General features: G+C 41.9%; 1 protein-coding gene across 1 annotated transcript in view; it reads left to right on the top strand.

Moving 5' to 3' along the window:
* Positions 1–19,915, top strand: part of BMPER (BMP binding endothelial regulator) — a 237,607-nt gene that overhangs the window by 20,418 nt on the left and 197,274 nt on the right. Inside the window, exon 3 of the mRNA XM_084860403.1 lies at positions 10,929–11,028. Within this exon, the coding sequence (XP_084716529.1) occupies positions 10,929–11,028 (100 nt within the window). The remainder of the gene's footprint in view (positions 1–10,928; positions 11,029–19,915) is intronic.

Raw genomic sequence — 19,915 nt, 5'->3', positions numbered from 1 at the left:
ATTTCCAAGAATCTTTGGGGTAAACCATAAGAGTCAAAATCATATAAAACCAACATATGTGTGTAGTGTGTGTACATTACCTTAACTCCAGAACATCGTGGTCTGTGGGCAAACTAGTTTTACAGGTTTCTATAATTCTTCAAGCTGTGCCCCAGAAGAGTCAGCAGTAGCCCCCAAAAATGTAATGAAACTGTTGGATTTTTAACTGCTGAAAGAAAGAGTTTACTAATGGATGGTTGACAAAACAGTGCAGCTTCTGTGGGGAAATTGGAAGGTTAATTGGGTTGGCTGAAACCTCACATAAAGCTTAGGGATGGGTGGGCATGTTCGGTGCTGCTGGCAAAATGCAAGTGGGAGGTTTATTAAGGATGCTGGGGAGGCTGGAAAACTGAGTGATCAAGGCCTAGGAAGCAAGGCAGCTAGCACTGCAGCAATAGATTTGTTGTACGTTTTGGTGCAACTGTCCTGGTTGCCTACTGGATGGTGCCAACAGCAATATGCTTTCTCTTCAGTGCTCAAATAAGATTTGTAACTGTGTTTGAATTATTATTTTTTGAGCATGAAAGTTTCCATGCATAGTTACATATCTACACGTACTCATAAAGGGGGGTGGGGGAAAGCCCTAAGAACGTCTTTAGGAGTGAAACTGGCTAAAGCAGCTTACTCCACTGATGCGTGTGAGATGAGCGGAAAGCAGTTGCAATTAGGAAAACAGAGTAAAGCAGATTTTTCATCTCTCCAAAGAAGCATTCGTCTACTTCCATAATGTGTTTACAGTTACCTGGCTACTGATGTTACAAATCCCTGAACCTAAAAACCTGATGTTTAAAATCTTCTATACAGTCTTACATATAGGGAAAGATTAGCTGAATTTTTGCCAGTTCTCACCTTCTGAAGGTAAACTCCAGTGCTGTTTGCCTATTTACTTAGATATTACTTGTTATATGTGCAATTTACACCTATCTCAGGAAACTCATTGGCTGATGACCCCTAGATGTTCCTTAAGTCCATACTGATTAGATTCCATAGAGGAGGGAATAGTGTCCCTATGCCTTGTCATTTATTTATTTATTTATTTGATTTATATCCCACCTTTCCACCCCCAAAAATGGTTCTCAAGGTACCTAACAGAAATAAAACTAAGATTAAAATAAACTTATCCTTTGACCATATTAAAGGTAGTAGTGTTTAGCTTAGTTTAGTTTAGTTTAGTTTAAGGTTGTCTGTTAACATATGTGTGCACTAGTGTGTGCACACAAATGCACAGAAAGGCAGCTCAATCCCCATACCAGTTAAGGGCGGGTCTGTTTAAAGTTAAGTCAATTTAATTTAGTGGACTCCAGTTGCATTAAAGTATTCTGTTTTAATAGGAAAGTAGATCTGTGTGTGTGTGTGTGTGGAGGGGGCACACTCCCCCCACCCCCCCACACACATGCACACACACTTAATTCTATAGTACTAGGGCAGTACCCTGCTGACAGGAAAACTCACATGTGCAACTGAGCACAGGAGAAAATTTGTTTAAGCATCAGGCACACTGCAGGAAGTGATTGTTTGGCCTTTAGGGAGTGGTGTGAACTGCTTGTACAACTCGGTGGTGGGATGACAATTTGCAGTGAAATGTAAGGTCTTTGTGCAAGCTCAAACCTTTGCTTTTATTAATGTCTCCTTTGGATCAAAGTGGAATGCCAAAGGGAATAATTGATGTTGGCAGAGATCCCTTGTAGACGGATCTGTAACACCAACCGCCCTTATTTAGTATCAACAATGTCCTGCTGCTCTGGGCACTGTTGTCCTTTCAACCTGCAAGATTCAGGACCTCTTCTGACATTGACACAGGAGTGTGTTTGGAATGATTCCAGCTGAGGTGTAAGCATGGAAAATGTTATGTTGGAATTGAAAATTCACTGAAATATATGAAAAAAATCTATGGGCAGGATCCAGTAAGAATCCAGGATCATGGCAGAGTGGGCTTCCCTATATATGGGATTTCGTAAGAAGAGCACCAACCATAGCTAAAAGTGTGGTTTCTTTTTACCCCGGGACATGCCTTCCAGTAGTGTCAGCACTTGAAGCAGGATTTCATCAGATAGATTTACTTCTGGGCAGGTCTGATGGGAAAACTTGTTTAGTGTGAACAGAAACTTACACGTGCACATTTATATTTGTAGCTCCCACCTACGTGACCCTTGTATATGTGGGACCTAATCATGTACAAATGTATACATAAAAGCCCAGGTTCATGTAAAATGTTTTATGAGGAGTGTGTATGTGTGTGTTGTGAGCCTGATGATTGCTCCTGTGCCCTTCTACATGTAGAATATACACACTGGGACCTTTTGTGAACTGACTGTACATGATCATCATTGCTATCCAGAATTTTGAGCATATATAACAAAGGCTAGATTATGTATTTTCCAGATTTATTAAAGTGCACAGGGTAAATATTTTTAGAATTGTGTGACACTGAAAATACAATACAGGGCTGTTGAAAACATCTTTTGTTAAAACCAAGAAAAAGAAAACACAACCAGAATGAAACACTGGAAGTGAAATTAGTGTCTTGAGGATTTGCATCTGCACCAGCTGTACAGCCTGTTTCCCCTCTGCACCTGATAATCAGACTTGAGGCTCTAAACACAGTAAGTCAGGTTATTCTAGATTGCTTCCCATATCCCCCAAAGAAAGCACAGCTCCTGTTCCAAGCCACATGCGTGTTGAAGAAAGAAATTCTTACAGTGGTTGATCCTTTCTTTCTTTCTTTCTTTCTTTCTTTCTTTCTTTCTTTCTTTCTTTCTGCTGAGACGCAATAGGGAATCCTGTAGGAATTTTGGCAGCTGACCTAAAACTGTGGTTTGGAATAGGTCCCATTCTAGGTCTCTGCCAAACTTTTTAGATTAAAAAAACCCTTTTCTTTTCATGTTGGCATTTAGTTTTACTGTACCATATGAGTTAAGGATTTTTAGTCCTGATATGATTTGTCATTATAATGGGGGGGGGGGGGTTATACACAGAGCTGTTTGATGGTAGGTAAACTATAGGCTATGTTTTCAGGATGAATAAGTTATTGGTGAGGTGGAATTCTAAAACAGGCAACACTGAAGTCAAGCCTCTGTTTGGTTTGTCTTCCTTGTGAATGAGTTGACATAAACTTTATTTTCACAGAAAGGCAGTTTAATTTCAGAAGTTCAGAAATTAACTGAACTTAATTCAGTTCAGAATTAAGAAAGGACTTCTAACAAAGTTATCAAATATCTCTTGATCATTATATATATCAAAGCCAGTTGCTGGTTTCCATCTGTTTGTCACATCCTAGGGCTGATCTACACTTACGGTTTTTTTTTTTGCTTCCAATGAGGTTTCACCGTGCGTCTTTCACACTACTCAGTGCCCGCCTCGAATTGGAACTGGAATTTCCCACTTCCGTGCTCCCGCTTTCAATACCTTGATATCCTGGTATTTCCCCTTAATACGCTCTTCTGCCTTTGCTACTGTATCTGGTCGTAGTCCCCTCCCCTGCCTATCCATATACAGTGATGTTTGTATTTCCCTCCTGTCCAGTCAGAGCTCTCGACGGCCCCATGTCATCTTCTGACTGCATAGCTTCCTCAGAATTCAATGTTTCCTCAGCAACAAGCAAAGGGCTGGATGTGCGCATGCTTGTCTGATCTCGGAAGCTAAGCAGGGTCGGCCCCGGTCACTAGTTGGATGGGCAACCACCTGGGAATCAGGCTTCCTGCACTGAGCAGGGGGTTGTTGTATCCCTTCAAATGAAATTAAGTTTTACCCCCTTCTATCCCCTGCTTCGGCTGTTTTTTTAAATTAAGGCATTCTCTTCGAAGAATCGTGGCTTCTCTGCAATTTTTTTTTCTAATTCAGGCATAATCTTTGAAGATTTGAAGATTCAAAGCTTCACATCTTCGAGTCTTTGAATCTTCAAAGAACATGCCTGAATTAGAAAAAAAAATCACGGAGAAGCCATGATTCTTTGAAGAGAACGCCTTAATTTTAAAAAAAAGCCAAAGCGGGGGATAGAAGGGAGTAAAACTTAGTCTCATTTGAAGGGATAGAACAACCCCCTGCTCAATGCAGGAAGCCTGATTCCCAGGCGGTCACCCATCCAACTACTGACTGGGCTGACATGAAGCTTCAAATCTTCGAAGATGCCAGCAGCCCCCCCCAAACGCGAGTGCTGGGTGCCGCCGCCACTGCCCTTCCTTGCGCCAGGTGTCAAGGGCTGGCACGGGGAAAAGAGCATTGGCAGACATCCCCCAGCCGCTCACCCTAGCCTCCAGCAGGTGGGGGGGGAGAAGAGGATAGGTACCGCCTCCTTCCCTCCACCCCCACCTTTTACAGCTGCGGCAGCAAGGGACAAGCTGGTCATTTTCCCCAAGGCCAGGAAAACATGCGGAAAATGACAAGCCTCTCCTGCGCCACTGCTGCGCGGTGGGCGCGGAATCAGCAGAAACAGGAAGAGTTTCTGATCCTCCAATGAGAGCTGCCATCTTTAAGAGCAGGAAAACAGCACTGCGCTTGAGTGTGAACTGAGGTCACGCATTCGATGAAGCACTGCAACGGGGAAAATGGCTGAGTGTGGATAATCACGTTTTAATGCGAGAGCGTTTAACCTGACAGGACACCGACTTCGTTGCGATGGCGGGCGCAATGTAGATCGGCCCCTAGAGTCACAATCTAGCATAACCAAGAAATGATAAGGGTGAGCTTAGATCTCAGGGACCCCAATGATGTTCTATGGAACAAAGTGAGTAACCTGAATTGGTAAGATTACTAGAAGAAGGGCAAAAAACAGCTTTCCTGTACAAAAAGGCAGTCAGACAAACTAAGGGACGGGTTTAACATATTTAACACACCTCTATTTTCTATCAGTTAATGGCATTTTGGCCCATCCCTTTTGCCCCTCCCACCCATGGAATGCAGCCCCCAAGAGCTTCTCCAAAAAGGAATGTGGCCCTCATGCTGAAAGAGGTTCAACACCCCTGCTGTAGGAGAAGGTACAATTCTCCATGTTTCTCAAGGAAAAAGAGCTCAATTGATTCTCCCAAGTAACATCAAATTCCTTATTTTAAGGCAACTCTTGAGATTCCAGGATGAATCCTGAATGTCTGGCCAGTAGTCACAGGGTAGTCACATGAGATGTTTCACTATTATTCTTCATTGACATTACCTCTTTGAGAAACACCATCCCCCTCTTCCACCCCCTTTCTCACCCAGCATAATATTCTGGGAAGTTCTCTTACACAATCCACAGTGAAATGAGTGGGAGCTTCTCAGGAGTTCAGTAGTGCCGTGTCCCAGATTCCATTACCTTTGGAGGGACTTGTACAGGAGAATTTCCTGGTGCCCTAAGTTTTTTGCAGGAGGAGGGGGGAATAATCCTGTCCATATCCATCATCTAATTTTTATAGTCTTTTCCTGTCTTTATGCATGAAAATTAAATTTAAAAAAACAAAACACCCAGATGTGAATCTATAAACCATCTGTTTAAAATAACTGTTGTGCATGACTATAATTACATATTATTTATTATGGATCTTGGGATCCTATTATGGATTTTGCCTGACTCCTAGGTTTATGATTTATAAAATGGTTTATGTATTTATGAGTAATATGTCTCTTCTGTACTTGCTCACTGATGCCAAAAGTACACGGCTGTCCTTTTTTAACAAAAGAGGGAGAAAATCCTCTACTCCCTGCCTTATAAAAAGTTGGCTTCTGAATGTTGCAGCCTGAGAGGGGTTTTTCTTTCTTTCTTCGGAGAAGCCCTTTCAATGTATCTGTGAGCTTTCAACAACTTCTGAAACACGTTGTTGACAATGTATATGGAGATTTGGCAGTGTACAGCATTTTCTTTGTCCCATTGGCTTCTAGTTTATGGCTCAGTTAAATGTATGGATGTATTGAAATATTGTGCTTTATGGTTAAAGGTGCAACCTACTTGGAAGAAACAGAGTTGTGGTTTAAAGCTTAATTAACCTAATTGCTCTTTCCCCCCTCCTCTCTCTCCCCATTTCAAAATACTGGAACAAGAAAAAGATTTAACCAAACTAGTGGCATGAGCTAAGAATGAAATTTTGGGCAAAAGATTAAAACAAGAATCAAAAGGATTGTTCCTTGTTTGTTGGGGTTTTATCTCCTTATCCTTACAATCCATATTGGGCCTCAGAGACCTGCCTTTTACAACACTAGGTTACAATAGACAAAACAATGATTTACCAACTCTGCTTAATCTGAGAGGGCAACAGAAAAAGAGGGGTGGGTGGAATGATATACAGAGAAATGTCTTCTTCCTCCACATCAAATTTTACTGTTCATGACATTTCTGAAGATATAGCCTACATGGTATGAATCATGTTAGACCATAACACTTTTCAAAGGATATTCTGGAATGGTTTAAGGGTCATATCTAGCTGGAGCAGAAAGCAGGCGCAACTCCAAAGGTTTCAGTGGAATTACACATGCTTGTTTTAAGAGATGAATATTCAGCAGACCTTTTGAAGTATAGAATAGGTAATGTAATATCTTCCTTGAGCCAACTTTGTGTTGGCAGAGAATCATGCAAGTTTTCAACCTGTATAGACCTCTTCATCAGGCAGACTGGAAAGGTAGAGGGGTTTTGTTTTTTAGTTGTATTATAAAGCAATGCTCAATTACATTTGGAACTTTGACAAGACCTTTTGGCTACATAGAGACAGTAAGATAGTACAGTTTATGAGGACCACAGCATTGTACGTAAGCTTTTGAGTTATACAGGACCTTTCCTTATGCTTGATGCTCAGTAGCTATAGGTTACCATCAATGGGGAAGCAACGGAGAGAGCAATCCTGTGACCCCTAGGCAGGATCTGGGGGGACATAGGATTTTTCAGTTTCTGGGATCCAAGCTCGGAACCAGGGCTCTGATCTTAGAGCCCAGAAACTGCACTCCCTGCCCCTTCATCTGCCCCTTCATAGCCGGCATGGTTCTCTCCTTGCCAGCTACATCTCCATGCGCAGAAACAGGGAAAAGGGGGCGGTCCCAGGGGCAGGGAGGGGAGGAGATGATGGAAGCTGCTTCACTCAGCTTCCTGTCGGGTCTCCAGGCTCCTTCCCTCCCCCTCTCCAATGCCACAGCTAGATGGCAAAATGCAAGGTGGCTGGAGCATGGAGGTGAGGATCCCCTCTGTGCTGCAGCCTCCCTGCATAGGACGGGATAGTTGGCAGCCTCTGATTTCGAAGGCTGGCGACTATCCGTGTAGGATTGCGCCCTAAAATATGCATTTGCAACCTGGTAGGAGAGATTGGCTATGGGTGAGGTGGGGTGAAACCAGGGGGTTTGCAGGTGGGTAATTAATTGAGTGAGATGGGTAATTGAGCTTGGGCTGAATCAGGAACAGATTTGCAAAAGAAGTGTTCTTTGAGAGAGACGTGAATGATATTTTTCAACTAGAAAATGTCAATACTGCTTCAAAAGTTGATTTCTGCGGTGGTGTTGAAAAAATTCAGGATAGCGTATCACCCACTGGAGAGAATTCCCTGGATGGGAATCCTCCTGGATCAGTTCCCTATTCAGGTGTTCATACCTCATGTGTGAGGGGAAGGAGAGCAGAGCCACATTTGCTGCCCCTGCCATTGCATCCTTGCTGCTCTGCTGTTGATCCAGGGGTGGAAGGGCTGAAGAGGAAGCCTGCTCAATACACAGATCTGTTTGTTTATTTCTAAAATGTATTAGTTGCTCTAAAGCAAATAGCTCTCAGGGTGTTGTACAATAAGACAAATAAAATCCAAAAGTTCATATACAGCAACTCAAAAACAGCCCATTAAAACAGAGAGACTAAAATAAAATAGGCATCTTTGCAATTGCCATCCTTTGTTCACCCACTTTTTATGGAGCATCCAGATGATGCTCTTTCCAAACTGTTGACTTCCAGTGTTTTCTGTGTTCTCCCATGTTTTTCCAGGTCTGGTTTGTGGAGATGTTTTTGGTAATCAAAATGCAGTTTTGATTTGTCCATTGTGGGTAAGCAAAGCACTGTTAAGACTTTTCAGGGCTCCTGTACCTTTACATAGAATACCATAAATAACACTATTTTGCCATGAAAAAAAGAGAAAAAAATTGGAGCGAACCAGTAATTGAAGATCCCCTCCCCTGATAACAAAAACTGACATGGGGCAATTCACAGAGAGGGGAAATTAAATCATTAACCTTCCAAGTGGGATTATTAGGAGGCAAAGTGCTCTCAACTTGCAAGCAATGAACATTTATTTAAAGTTCCCAGGGCCCTGTGCCAACTGGAACTTACTTGCGACTAGATGTTATATAAGGATTTTGACTATGGGGACAGGCCATTGCTAATTAATGTAAGTGCTATATTAAATTCTGTGTGGAACCTCTGTTTTAATTCCGCTGCTAGCTAATTGTGGGAAATTGATGTCTTGGCAATGCCAAAGTGCTGTAGTGTGGAAACACCCCAACTCTACCCACTGAATGAATACTTTTAATTAACAATTAAATGTCCCTATGTGCTAGGTATAAATGCCAAAGACGCAAACTCCTCTGCCTAGGAAAAAAAAAAAAGGAGCAGCGGGGATGACTCTATTATGTGTGTTAATCACTTGGCTTTAGGTATTAGAAAAGAAATAACCACAGCTGAAAAATACTCTTAAGGTCTTTTCTACAATTTAATCTTGAATGTCTTCAACAGTGGGTCTCTGAAGCTTGCTATGAATCTTCCTGCACTTTGAAATCTTTTTATCTCTCCCTCTTCCTTTCAGACATGGTGCCCTGTCAGAGTTTACTATCTTATGAGGAAAGCAGAATTTTGGCCTTGCGATTACTTAGCCTGTTTCCTCCATGAACTGAACAATGTGCTCTACATTGAGCCAATTCAGAAATGCAAGGAAGGTGTACACATGAGCAACTGTCCATGTAACCCAGATTTATGACTAAGTGTTAGCAACTGTATAGTAGTGTAAAACAGCCAGAAGAACACATGAGTGAATCATTTTGACAACAGACACTATTCTGACAGCAGCTGATCCTCAGTTTGAGAACTTAAATTCTTCCTGCTCATGCTTTATAGTCACTGCAGTTGAAATAATTGCAGATTTGGCTTGGCAAGGGGATAATGAATCATATTTTATAACAAAACAGACATGCACTGCAGAGTGTGATAGTTTGGAGGGTTTTTTTTTTTTAACTTAAAACACACACGCACCCAAGAGGCTAACATATAGTAAAAACTTGGAGTTCTCCTTTGGAAGTACCTTGGCCCAGGCTGTAGGAAACAAAGAAAAGAAGCTCGGAGCCTCTTCATTACTTGGTTTTATGATTGACATTCTTCTTTCCCCTTTGATTCTCCCTGCTTTGGGGGGTCTCTAATTATGCCATATGAACTACTAAGGTGCAGAGTGGCATCTGCCAAATGGCTTCTGTGTCATGTAATGGACCAAACCAGTAATTAGAGGTGGAGCTTGCTGCACAGGGCCCCCCAGTATGCTGTGTTTAAGGAAGGAATTTCCAGTCGTAAAGTTTTATTTCTAAAATAAATGGTGCAGGACTAGGCTGGGCCAAAGTGGCAGGGGAGGCTTAAAAATCTGAAGATGCTATTCATTGTTTTTGTTATATATTAGCAGAGTTGCTACCATCACTTGCCTTTGTCCCTGGGTTTTCTTTACTGAAACCAAGCTGAATCACCTGAGGAAGCAGCTCCCACGCTCCTAGAGTAACTTGGACTTAGTAGTAGGTCTTAGACAGAAGAACATTTACACAGTGCTGAAATGTTATGTAAGGGATACAATTCAGATGAAGTTAAACACGTTTAAATGAGATAAAATGCTAAACCATAGCATTATGAGACTGAGCTGCAGCAAGCCTTAGGCTCGCCCCCCTGCCCCCTCCTTCTCCAGTGCACCATGAGGAGGTTTTTGGAAACTTTTGCTTCTGTTTTAGATTAACTGTTGCTTCCTGTGTTGTTTGAACCCAAGCAAACTGTGGTTAAACTTATGATTAGTTGAAGAAAGCCAGCTTCAAGCCATAGTTTATGAAGTTGGCTTGTTTCAAATAACCTAGTTAAGATTACCCACAGTTTAGGTTTTGGATAATATACTAAAGCTGTGGTTAATCTAAAACAGAAGTGAAACCTTCCAATCTCCTCCTTGCAGCCACGCTGGAAGAGGCGTGTGTGTGTGAGCCCCAAACTCTCTTTTGATAACTCTAAACCATGGTTTATCATGATGCACAAACACAGTCAATAAAACATAAGCTTAATTCTCTGATATTGAAATCAATGGGGCTTAAAAGTGCTTAATGTTTATTTCATGTATATATTTAGAAAATTTCTATCCCTTTCTTCACTATTACTGCTCCCAATGTTGGCTGCTCCCTGTGTTGGCTCTTGGTTTTCCTTTATTTTATTTTTTTAAAGAATGGAGTTCATTGAAGCCACCCTTGTCTTTACTTGGGTAAGAAATTTAGGCTTGCATTTTTTAAAACTAAATGTAATATGTAGACCTGTTGAACAGTCATGGCTAAATATTTTTGTTCGCACAAGGAAGTCCTGGACCAGGTATTCTAAAAGTTCCATCTACAGTTTACACAAATATTATCATTTCTACAGTATACCAAAAAGTAACATTAGCATGAAACAAGTCACATGTTTCCTTTGGCATGACTTTATCTAGGTTTACTCTTTTTAAAGTTGCCATTGCTCCCCCTTTCTCCCCCATTTTTCAACTCCCCTCTGCTGCATATGTGTCACAAGGGAGAAACTGTGTATGTTTGTATGGAGGGGTAATAATATCCTCTCTGTATCCCAAATATCTCTTGTCAAGCAGAGGGAAAATTTCCAAATCTGACTTCATAGTGTACTTCCTTAGTGGCAGAAAATGGAGACTGATACTAGATTTTTGCTTTCCACTTTCTTCCCACAGAACAAAGAAGTGACATGCAAGCGAGAGAAGTGTCCAGTACTTTCGAAGGAGTGCGCTCTGGTCATTAAACAGAGAGGAACATGCTGTGAGCGATGCAAAGGTGCCGTGGTCTTCATACTTCTCTCTCATTTTTATTAAAACTAATTTTATTTCATGTGGATCTGGCAGAATGAAGACCAAAGGAATACAGTGTTAGCATACACACACACACACACACACACACACACACCTACCTTAAAACCATTCCAATGGAGTTTGTTCCTTTACCTCCCTTTTAACCAACAGTAGGTATAAAACTGTAGCAGAAAATATAAATGAGTACCATCTTAGTTATTGTAGAAGTATAAAACATGACCTCAGTGTCCCTATTTGTCTATTATTTGTGATCAAGGTAGATTGATTTCAGTGATGTGCTTTATTTCTCCATGGAAAAAAAATCTATTCCATAAGTTCATTAGTAAAAATGAATGTATACCAATTGGAAATACAATATTAGGCAAACTTGGCAATTTCAAAGTTGTAATTAATATTTTTCAGGTGATTATCCTTAGGGAGTATGTGAGAGAATACATATATGTCATTGGAATACATGTAAGTCTCAGAGTAAAATGGAACTGAAGGTGTCCCAGCAACTTTTGTGGAAGAGATTTGAACTCTATTGAAATAGAGTAGTTGTCAGCATATCACTCATAGTTCTTTGGGTTGCTAAAATTTATTAGTGTATCAACAGTTTTCAGTACCTCTGGGTTTTTTTCTTAAATGTAAGGGAAGAACATGCTATTGTCTTTAAAGTATTCCATAATAAAGACATTATCATGTAATTTCTACATCATATAACATTTAAGCATGGCTGATTGGGAAATGCTGGGAGTTGCAGGACTTTTTTCTGTCTAAACATGCATGGGATTGCGCCCTAATTCACATTAAGTGTGCTTTAATTTTCCCCTCAAATATTTCAGGTGAAATCTCATGGTATTGGGACAATAAATTAACATGGGGTACTTTTTAAAGCTTTGCTGTTTACTAAATACAAGTAAAACATGCTAAATTAGATCTCTCTAGGGCAGGGGTGTTTTGGCCTAGGGCTCTGTATTGCCCCTGCAGTGGGCTTTGAACTCTTAGGTTAGAGGTGCCAAGATAATGATAAATCAGATCCAGGTTTACTTACAAGGAGTACTTTATTGAGAAACTTACAGCACACAGGTGTACCCAATGGTTGGATCAGACAGCTTCTCTGAACAACCCAGAGCCATGGGGTACAATGGGTTTTATACATGTTAGCAATGAGGCAGCATGACAGCAGCAAGCGCCATCTAGCGTTCATTCCCAGCATAGACTAGCCGGGCTTGGTTCCCAGCACAGCCACTTGTAGCTTTAAGGTAAACAAACTTCACTTCCCAGGCACATCTAGATAAAACACCCCCTAGCTCATTAGTATGGAATGTGCTGGGCCACGCTATCATCGGCCTTTGACTCATCTTCACATGCTCAGAGGCTTACTAGAAAGGGAATTGCACCAATAATGAACTTAAGCAAGCATTATGGATCTCTAGGCCCCTCTTACACTACAGGTGACTTGGTTACACTCCTTGGGCCAATACAGGCTTCCATCAGTTCTATCCAGAATAGCTAGTGGTGAGGGATGATGGAAGTTGTAGGCCAAAACATCTGGAGGGCCACAAGTTGCCCACCCCTGCTCTAGGGCATCAGAACATTTTTCAATGCAGACTAAAAAATTTCTTATGCAAATGGCCCTATGCAAATTAACCTAATTAATTCAAAATTTTACAGAAACCCCACATCACTGATTGATTTAAATCAAGGTGATTTAAAGAATTGATTTAAATGAGCAAGAGAAAACACTGATTTAAATCAAGCTTGCCACTGATAGTTCTATGCAATAAATGTATTGTCTAGTTTAGCCCGAAAACATGTTAATTTAGAATTCAATACAGCATTTTACAACATCAAGGAGGGTATATTCCTGGATAGGGTCTCCCTTATTCCTAAAAGCCATGACCTTTTTTTTTCCTGTGGAAAAAGTGTGTGTGTGGGAATATAGGAAATAGAATATGTGCTGTACTATAATGTCACACCTTTTTCTTTCTAGTTTTCTCCATGTTCCTTTAACACTCTGCCTCCATCCATCCTTTCCTATATAATCTCTCTGTCCCAATTCCGCTGCCTTGCCTGGCCCAGCTCCACAGCCACATAGGAACAGATCAGTCTGTTTCCAGTCTGTTTCTTTGTACCTGTGCCTTTGGTCAGAGAAGCACAAGATGTTGCTGTACACTTCCATATAGCCCAGTACTGTTGACACTGACTGGTAGTGGCTCTCTACCTTCCCCAACCTGGTGCCCTCTTGATGTTTTGGACTACAATTCCCAGGAACCTTGTCTATTAGCCATACTTCCTGGGGCTGACTGGAATTGAAGCTCACAACATCTGGAGGGCACCAGGTTGTGGAAAGCTGCTCTAGGATTTCTGGCAGGTTCTTTTCCTAGCACTAGTCAGAGGTGCTGGGGATGAACCCAGGACCTTCTGCATGCAAAGCATGTGCTATATGACTGAGCTATGGCAAAACACAGAAATTTCAAAGAACAAGTGCTGTAGTTAGGCTGTGCAGAAACATTTTTAAGAGAGGAAAGACTGAAATGAATGCCCATGTTCGATCAGTAGGTATCTCTATGTGTGTGACTTTGACAGAGCTTTATTTTATTTCGATGAGACTGTAAATGTAGGTTTAGCATGTCTGTGATTAGATTTAATTGTAATTATTTTTAAAATGCAAGAGAAATCATATTGTATTGATTTTTTAAAAAAATAAAAAGATTATTTAAATCAAAATATCCAATTTAAATTTTTAAAAGTTTTTTAAAAAATCATTGATTTTTATCCACCCTCTTTGTGATATTACTGCGATTGGTGTTATCACAGTGTGCTTTGTCTGTTATATTATGGGATTGTGGGATTGGTGCAGATGTAGGCTGACCATATTTCCTTGAGACAAAAACTGGGATGACACTGATACTAGGATGACAAAAACGGGACAGGGTTATATAATATTCCGTATTCATGAAAAACAACCTAAACTCACTGCAAAAGAACATGGAAAGGGGCGCAAATGAATAACACTAATTTATTTCATATACACACAAAAAACACTCATAAATATACATATATAAAATACTTATAAAATATCACATGAGCAGTAAACAAATCTGTATGGCATACCACACTGAACACTCTAATGCAGGACTGCAGTGGCCAGACTTCAAAAAATCATAAAAATACACCAAAAAGAAAAAAAAAAGGAGTGAACACCCTGACTGCTATCACAAGCCTGTATATGCTAATGTCTCACCGGAGAATTCCGCTGTAATAAAAAAATAGCTAACCACCTGTTGAACCGAAATATGAGTCTGAAAAGTCCGAATCAAACTGAATGTAGGGCAGAAAGAATCTCTGTGGCTGGAATGATGGTAGAAATAGCAGTAAGACTCGCCCTCCTGGCTCCCACACGCTGAATGGGGCTTAGCGACCGCCTCTTGAATTCCCCGCCACTGCAGACAAGCAAGGGGGCGGCGTCTGATCGTCGCTAGCTCGAGAAGCCTGGCCCTGGCTGGATAAAGTAAATGGAACTTCCTCTTTTGTCACACTAGTAGTTTTACTGCATGCACTGATTAGCATAGAGCCTTATGAGAAACGCGTTCAGTTTTTTACAAAAAATTAAAAACAGGACAAAATTGACATATTAAAATGATGGGACGGTCGGGAAATATGAAAAAAATGGTACTGTCCCATTTAAAATGGTATGTATGGTCAGCCTATGCAGATGTAATGCTGGCTATCATTTAACCATGGTGATAATGTCTGCAACTTTGCATGCTCCTGCCCCATAGCCCTTTCCTTCCCTGGACTGGATTCCCCTTTCATCCCTTAACTATGACTAAGGAATATATCAATGTCTGCATTACCTGCAGTCAAGGCTATAAGGTTCTGTCTTAACCAGGATTTCTTAGCCAACTTCAGACTCTGGTTTCAAAGTCTAGTTCAGTAAGGAGATTTTTCTCCCTCTCTCAAAATCCTAGAACCCAGGGTCATCCTATGAAGCTGATTGGTGGGAGATTCAGGACAGATAAAAGAAAGTACTTCTTCACACAGCACATAGTTAAACTATGGAATTGGCTACCTCAAGATGTAGTGATAGCCACCAATTTGGTGGCTTTAAAAGGGGGTAGATAAATACCTGGAGGAGAAGGCTATCAGTGGCTATTAGTCCTGATGGCTATGTGCTACCTCCAGTTCCAGAGGCAATAAGCTTATGTACATTAGTTGCTGTGGAACATGGGCAGGATGGTGCTCTTGCACTTGTGTTCTGCTTGTGGGTTCCTGGTCAACAGCTGGTTGGCCACTGAGTGAACAGAATGCTGGACTAGATGGACCCTTAGTCTGATCCAGCATGGCTCTTCTTGTGTTCTTATGAGACCTAGTTATCTGTAACCACAATTATTGTTGGTGCTCATGTATTCTTCAACTGTGGTTAAGATGGATGTTGGAAGGCTGCAGGGAGGGAGGATGTGATTCTGCAGCATGGTCCTGGTCTCTTTACTACATTTAGGAGAGGCCCTCACATGCACCAGCCTTTAAAGTTTACAATGACTTTCCTATGGCAAGTTATTCTTACACCAGCTATCGGATATACAGCAGTGGACCTTGGGTCCCCAGATGGACTACACTACCACTGCTCATGGCAGGGATGATTGGGGTTGTAGTCCAACAATATCTGGGGACCCAAGGTTGGGAACCACTGATCTGCTAACTCACATCTGGAGACCCGTATCAAGTTGCAGGTCTTCATGCTCTAACCTTAAGTAACTTGCAGTGTGATGGTACTGTTCTGTGTGGTGAGTAGCTGTGGAAATTACAGCCATTCAACAACCAAAGAGAAACAAAATTGCACTAATTCAAATAGCTTTGCACTTGTTCACTTATTGTATTACTGCTACTTAGCACTGGGCATTTGGATGGTCAAAAATAGCTGACCAGTTGATCAGTTGGTCAGTTCTGAAGTACTAAATTCGCTGAACATTTGAAGAACTACATTCAACCAAGAAGATACTCTTTTAAAAGAAAAACAGTAAGGGTAAGGTAGCACATGCTAGTTTTAATCTATTTTTATATGTAAATATAAATAAATATATACTCACAGTAACAATAATAATGATAAGTATCATCTATAAAATCTACAATTATCTACATAAATAACTAGTAATCTAACTATATATGAAAACAGCATGTAACTCGGGGCAGGGGGCGGATCCCATACTCTATAGCCTCTCTGTTATCCATTTACTTCTAACATATAATAACATATTTGTCAGGAGCGCCCTAGCTGCCTCTTACAGTCCCCTCCAATAGTCAACTCAAGACACAGACGAAAAGGATTCTTTCCAAGGCTTTATTCCTTTACAACTTAATGACTCTTTCAGATGCTAATCACCAGTGACTAAGCAAGGAACTGGACTGGGGTAGTTAGCAGAGTAGCCTAAGCTCCAGGTAAGGCAGTTGGTCCCCGTTCGAAGGAGAAGAGCGGGAAACCTCTGAATTTAGGGGCTATGGAGAGGTCCTCCCTCTTACCCTTGGGTCCTCGGGACGCGACCGTTGTTTTAGCGCCAAGCGAGTAGAGCGCCTCCTCTCGGCGCCCTCCGTCTGGCGCCGCTCCCTGTGTCTGCGCCGAGCATCCAGCAAGACCCCCTCCCCCGCTCTCTTACTGCCAGGGTCACTCTCTCTCTCAGGAATGCAGGCAGGAGGAATCTCTCCCTGCCGCTGTGCCTGTGAGGGATGAGCGGGCTCCTCTCCCACGGGTTGTTGCTCTTCCTCAGAATCAGAACTACTCTGGGGCTCTAGGGGCTCAGTTTCCACCCTGACATCATTATTTTAATTTATTTCTTTTATATATTTCATTTCTATACAGCCCAATAGCCAAAGCTTTTTAAACATCCAGTTAATGAGATTTCAGTAGGGATGTACGAAAGTCACTTACCTTTTGCGGATGTGATTCGCGGTGGGGGGGAGGTGCTCCATCCCTCCCCCTGGAATCCTCAATGGGGGGGAGGCGATTTGGTCCTCCCCCCCAGAATCCTGCTCGGCCGGCTCCGCTCCACGGCGGCTCCACGGAGCAGCCGGCCAGGGCCGTCCACAGCCGGAGTTCCGGCTGCACACGGGCTGCTGTGGATGCAAACATCCAGCCAGGCTGCCGTGATAGGCTATGTAAGTATTTACGTAGCCTATCACGGCAGGCCAAAAAAACAACAATAGCATACGCAAATGACGGCGGCTTCGGCGGCCGCCATTTGCGTTCCCTATTTTTCGCCGTTTTATCTTACGTAAATATTTACATAGGCTAAAACGGCAAAAAAAAGGAATGCAAATGGCGCCCACTACGGTATTTGTGTTCCCCTTTTCTTGCCGTAATAGCCTATGTAAATATTTACGTAGGTTAAAACGGCTAAAAATAGGGAATGCAAATGGTGGCCGCCGTAGCCGCTGCCATTTGCGTACGCTGTTGTTGTTTTTTTTTGGCTTGCCGTGATAAGTATTTATGTAGCCTATCACAGCTGCAAGGATGCAGATGGCGGCTGCAGCAGCCCAGCCGTGGCCGGCCAGGGGATCAGCCGCCGCCACCGGAGCCTCTGCCGCATCTGCCGCCGCATCCGCCCCAGGTAAGTTCCGTCCCCGGGGGGATTCTGCGGGGGGGCGGGGGACAGGAGGCCATTCCATCACGGATTCCGGGGGGCCAGATACTTTGGAATCCGTGGCGGGATTCTCTGCCATCCCTAGATTTCAATAGCAAATCAGATAGAAAAACAATTAGTATGATATTTTGCCCAATTTTCAAGATTCAATAAAGGGACACTACTCTTCCTTAAATCTCAGGTTTTGCTACCTTTTTGTTGTGTAATCCGACACACTTGATTAATTTAATTAAGTGCACTATTTGCTAAACATGCTAAATCTTTGTAAAATTCTGAAAAGTGCTCCAGACATGAACAGAATAACTTAAAGAGAGAGGGCATAAGATGTGTTAATGTGAAGTTCTGAACCTCAGATCTAATGCAAACATAATACCAACGTACTGGAAAAACCCATAAGGCTAGGAAAACAGAATATGCTATAATCCTGACAAAACAGATGTGTTGGATACATATTTTTCCTGGATGCTTAAAAGCATTTGATTGATGGTCTGTTTATGCTCTTGTTCTGACATGCAGCTTTGGTTTTATGAATGCACACTGCTAAACCAACCTGTATCCACCAATTTACATAAAATGTTGGCTTTAAAACAAACAAGCAAGCAGCACCTTTTAACATGACTGTGTGAACTGATATTGCATGCATTAAAATAGCTATTATCCCACTTGCTTTAAAGTTATTATTCTACAGGGTCCCAGTGGGGGTCTTTCACTCAGGTTGTTGATCAGGTTTGTACTCACTTAGCTACTGATTGATTGATTGATTGATTGATTGCATTTATACGCTGCCTTTTTTCCTCTTGCAAGGAATCCAAGGCAGCTTACATTATCCTCCTCCTCTCCATTTTATCCTCACAACAACAACCCTGTGGGGTGTGGTGGGCTGAGAGTCTGTGACTGGCCCAAAGTCACCCAGTGAGCTTCCATGGCCGAGTGTGGACTAGAACCCGGATCTCCCAGCTCCTAGTCCAACACTCTTGCCACTACACCACACTGGCTCTCCACCGAGCTTTAGCAACTCTGTGGCATTGAGAGCTCCCAACTGATTGGGCCCTGCGTACAGTTTAAAGAGAAAGCACCTGACTGACCACACAGACGATGTATTACTAACCAGGTACTTTATAGTTTCTTACATTTGGTACGGAATCCAAAGCAAGTTGGTATGCTTAGTCAGTGACTTCATTATATGCTCAAAGCGTTTCCATCTTATGTAGATACACGTGGATATCTGTTCCCTTTCTTCAGTGTAGACCTGGGTTTGGTTTCAGTCTCTGCCTTTGGGATGATTGCTGAAAACTGCCAAGGATGTCTCTTAATAACAGGGCACTGTATCAAGACAGGGAAGGAAAGGAAATTTGGCTATGATACAGAGGAATTCGACTGAAGGATTTAGAGCACCTCATGTACCTAGAACAATAACAGCGTGGGAGGCTTTGTATAAGCAGTCAACCATCCAGCCTGTCACTAAGGAAGACAGCTATGCTTACCAAAATGATCTGAATCAAATGTGTTCTAGAAGCTGTATTCCAAATAGTGCTTTTTTCATTAGCTAGGATTTGGAATCTCTTTAGATCCTTTCATCATGGCCTGGGAAAGCAAGCAAGCAAGCAAGCAAACAGAAACCTTTTTCAAACCCCATCTGGTCTTCTCCAATCTCTGGTTTGAAAACCTTTTTTTAGTGACATTGAGCTAAAAGGCAGATCCCACTGATGCCCACTGATGCATTCTGTTAACATACTATATTGTAGCAAGGGTGTACTTAAACAAGATTAGTCCTGGAACCTGTTTTTCAGTAGAAGGACTCAGACCTTGTGCAAGAGTATGTGAAATAACAATTCTAAAAGAGTTGCTTAAGCACATGGAGAGTGAAATGTGCCTTCTGATAGAGCAACCACAACCAGCCCGAACACATCTGAGATGTCAAGGAAAGGCTTCCAGCTGCAAAACCTGACTTCTAGAAAGTCATAAGCTTCACCAGGCCTCATTTTAGAAATCAGGTGTTCTTGGTGTTGCACTTAGGTCCCATTGAAATCAGTGTAATTTAGTCATCGTGATTTAAGTCTCATTGCTTTCAGTGGGAACTAAGTACAGCTAACTTAGTATAGATGGTACTGAACTACTTTCCTGATACTAAGACAATCTTCATACAGTTCTAAAGAAAGAGTTAAAGCATAATTTTTGCCTGTTTCCCTCTACAGTTGTAGCAGTAGGGAAAAATGCTTTCCCCCCTCT

This window comes from Heloderma suspectum, chromosome 5 (assembly GCF_057233095.1).
Source record: "Heloderma suspectum isolate Gila_16-S chromosome 5, 16-S_ref, whole genome shotgun sequence".
Lineage (NCBI taxonomy): Eukaryota > Metazoa > Chordata > Lepidosauria > Squamata > Helodermatidae > Heloderma > Heloderma suspectum.
This window is presented reverse-complemented; position numbering and strand designations above follow the sequence as displayed.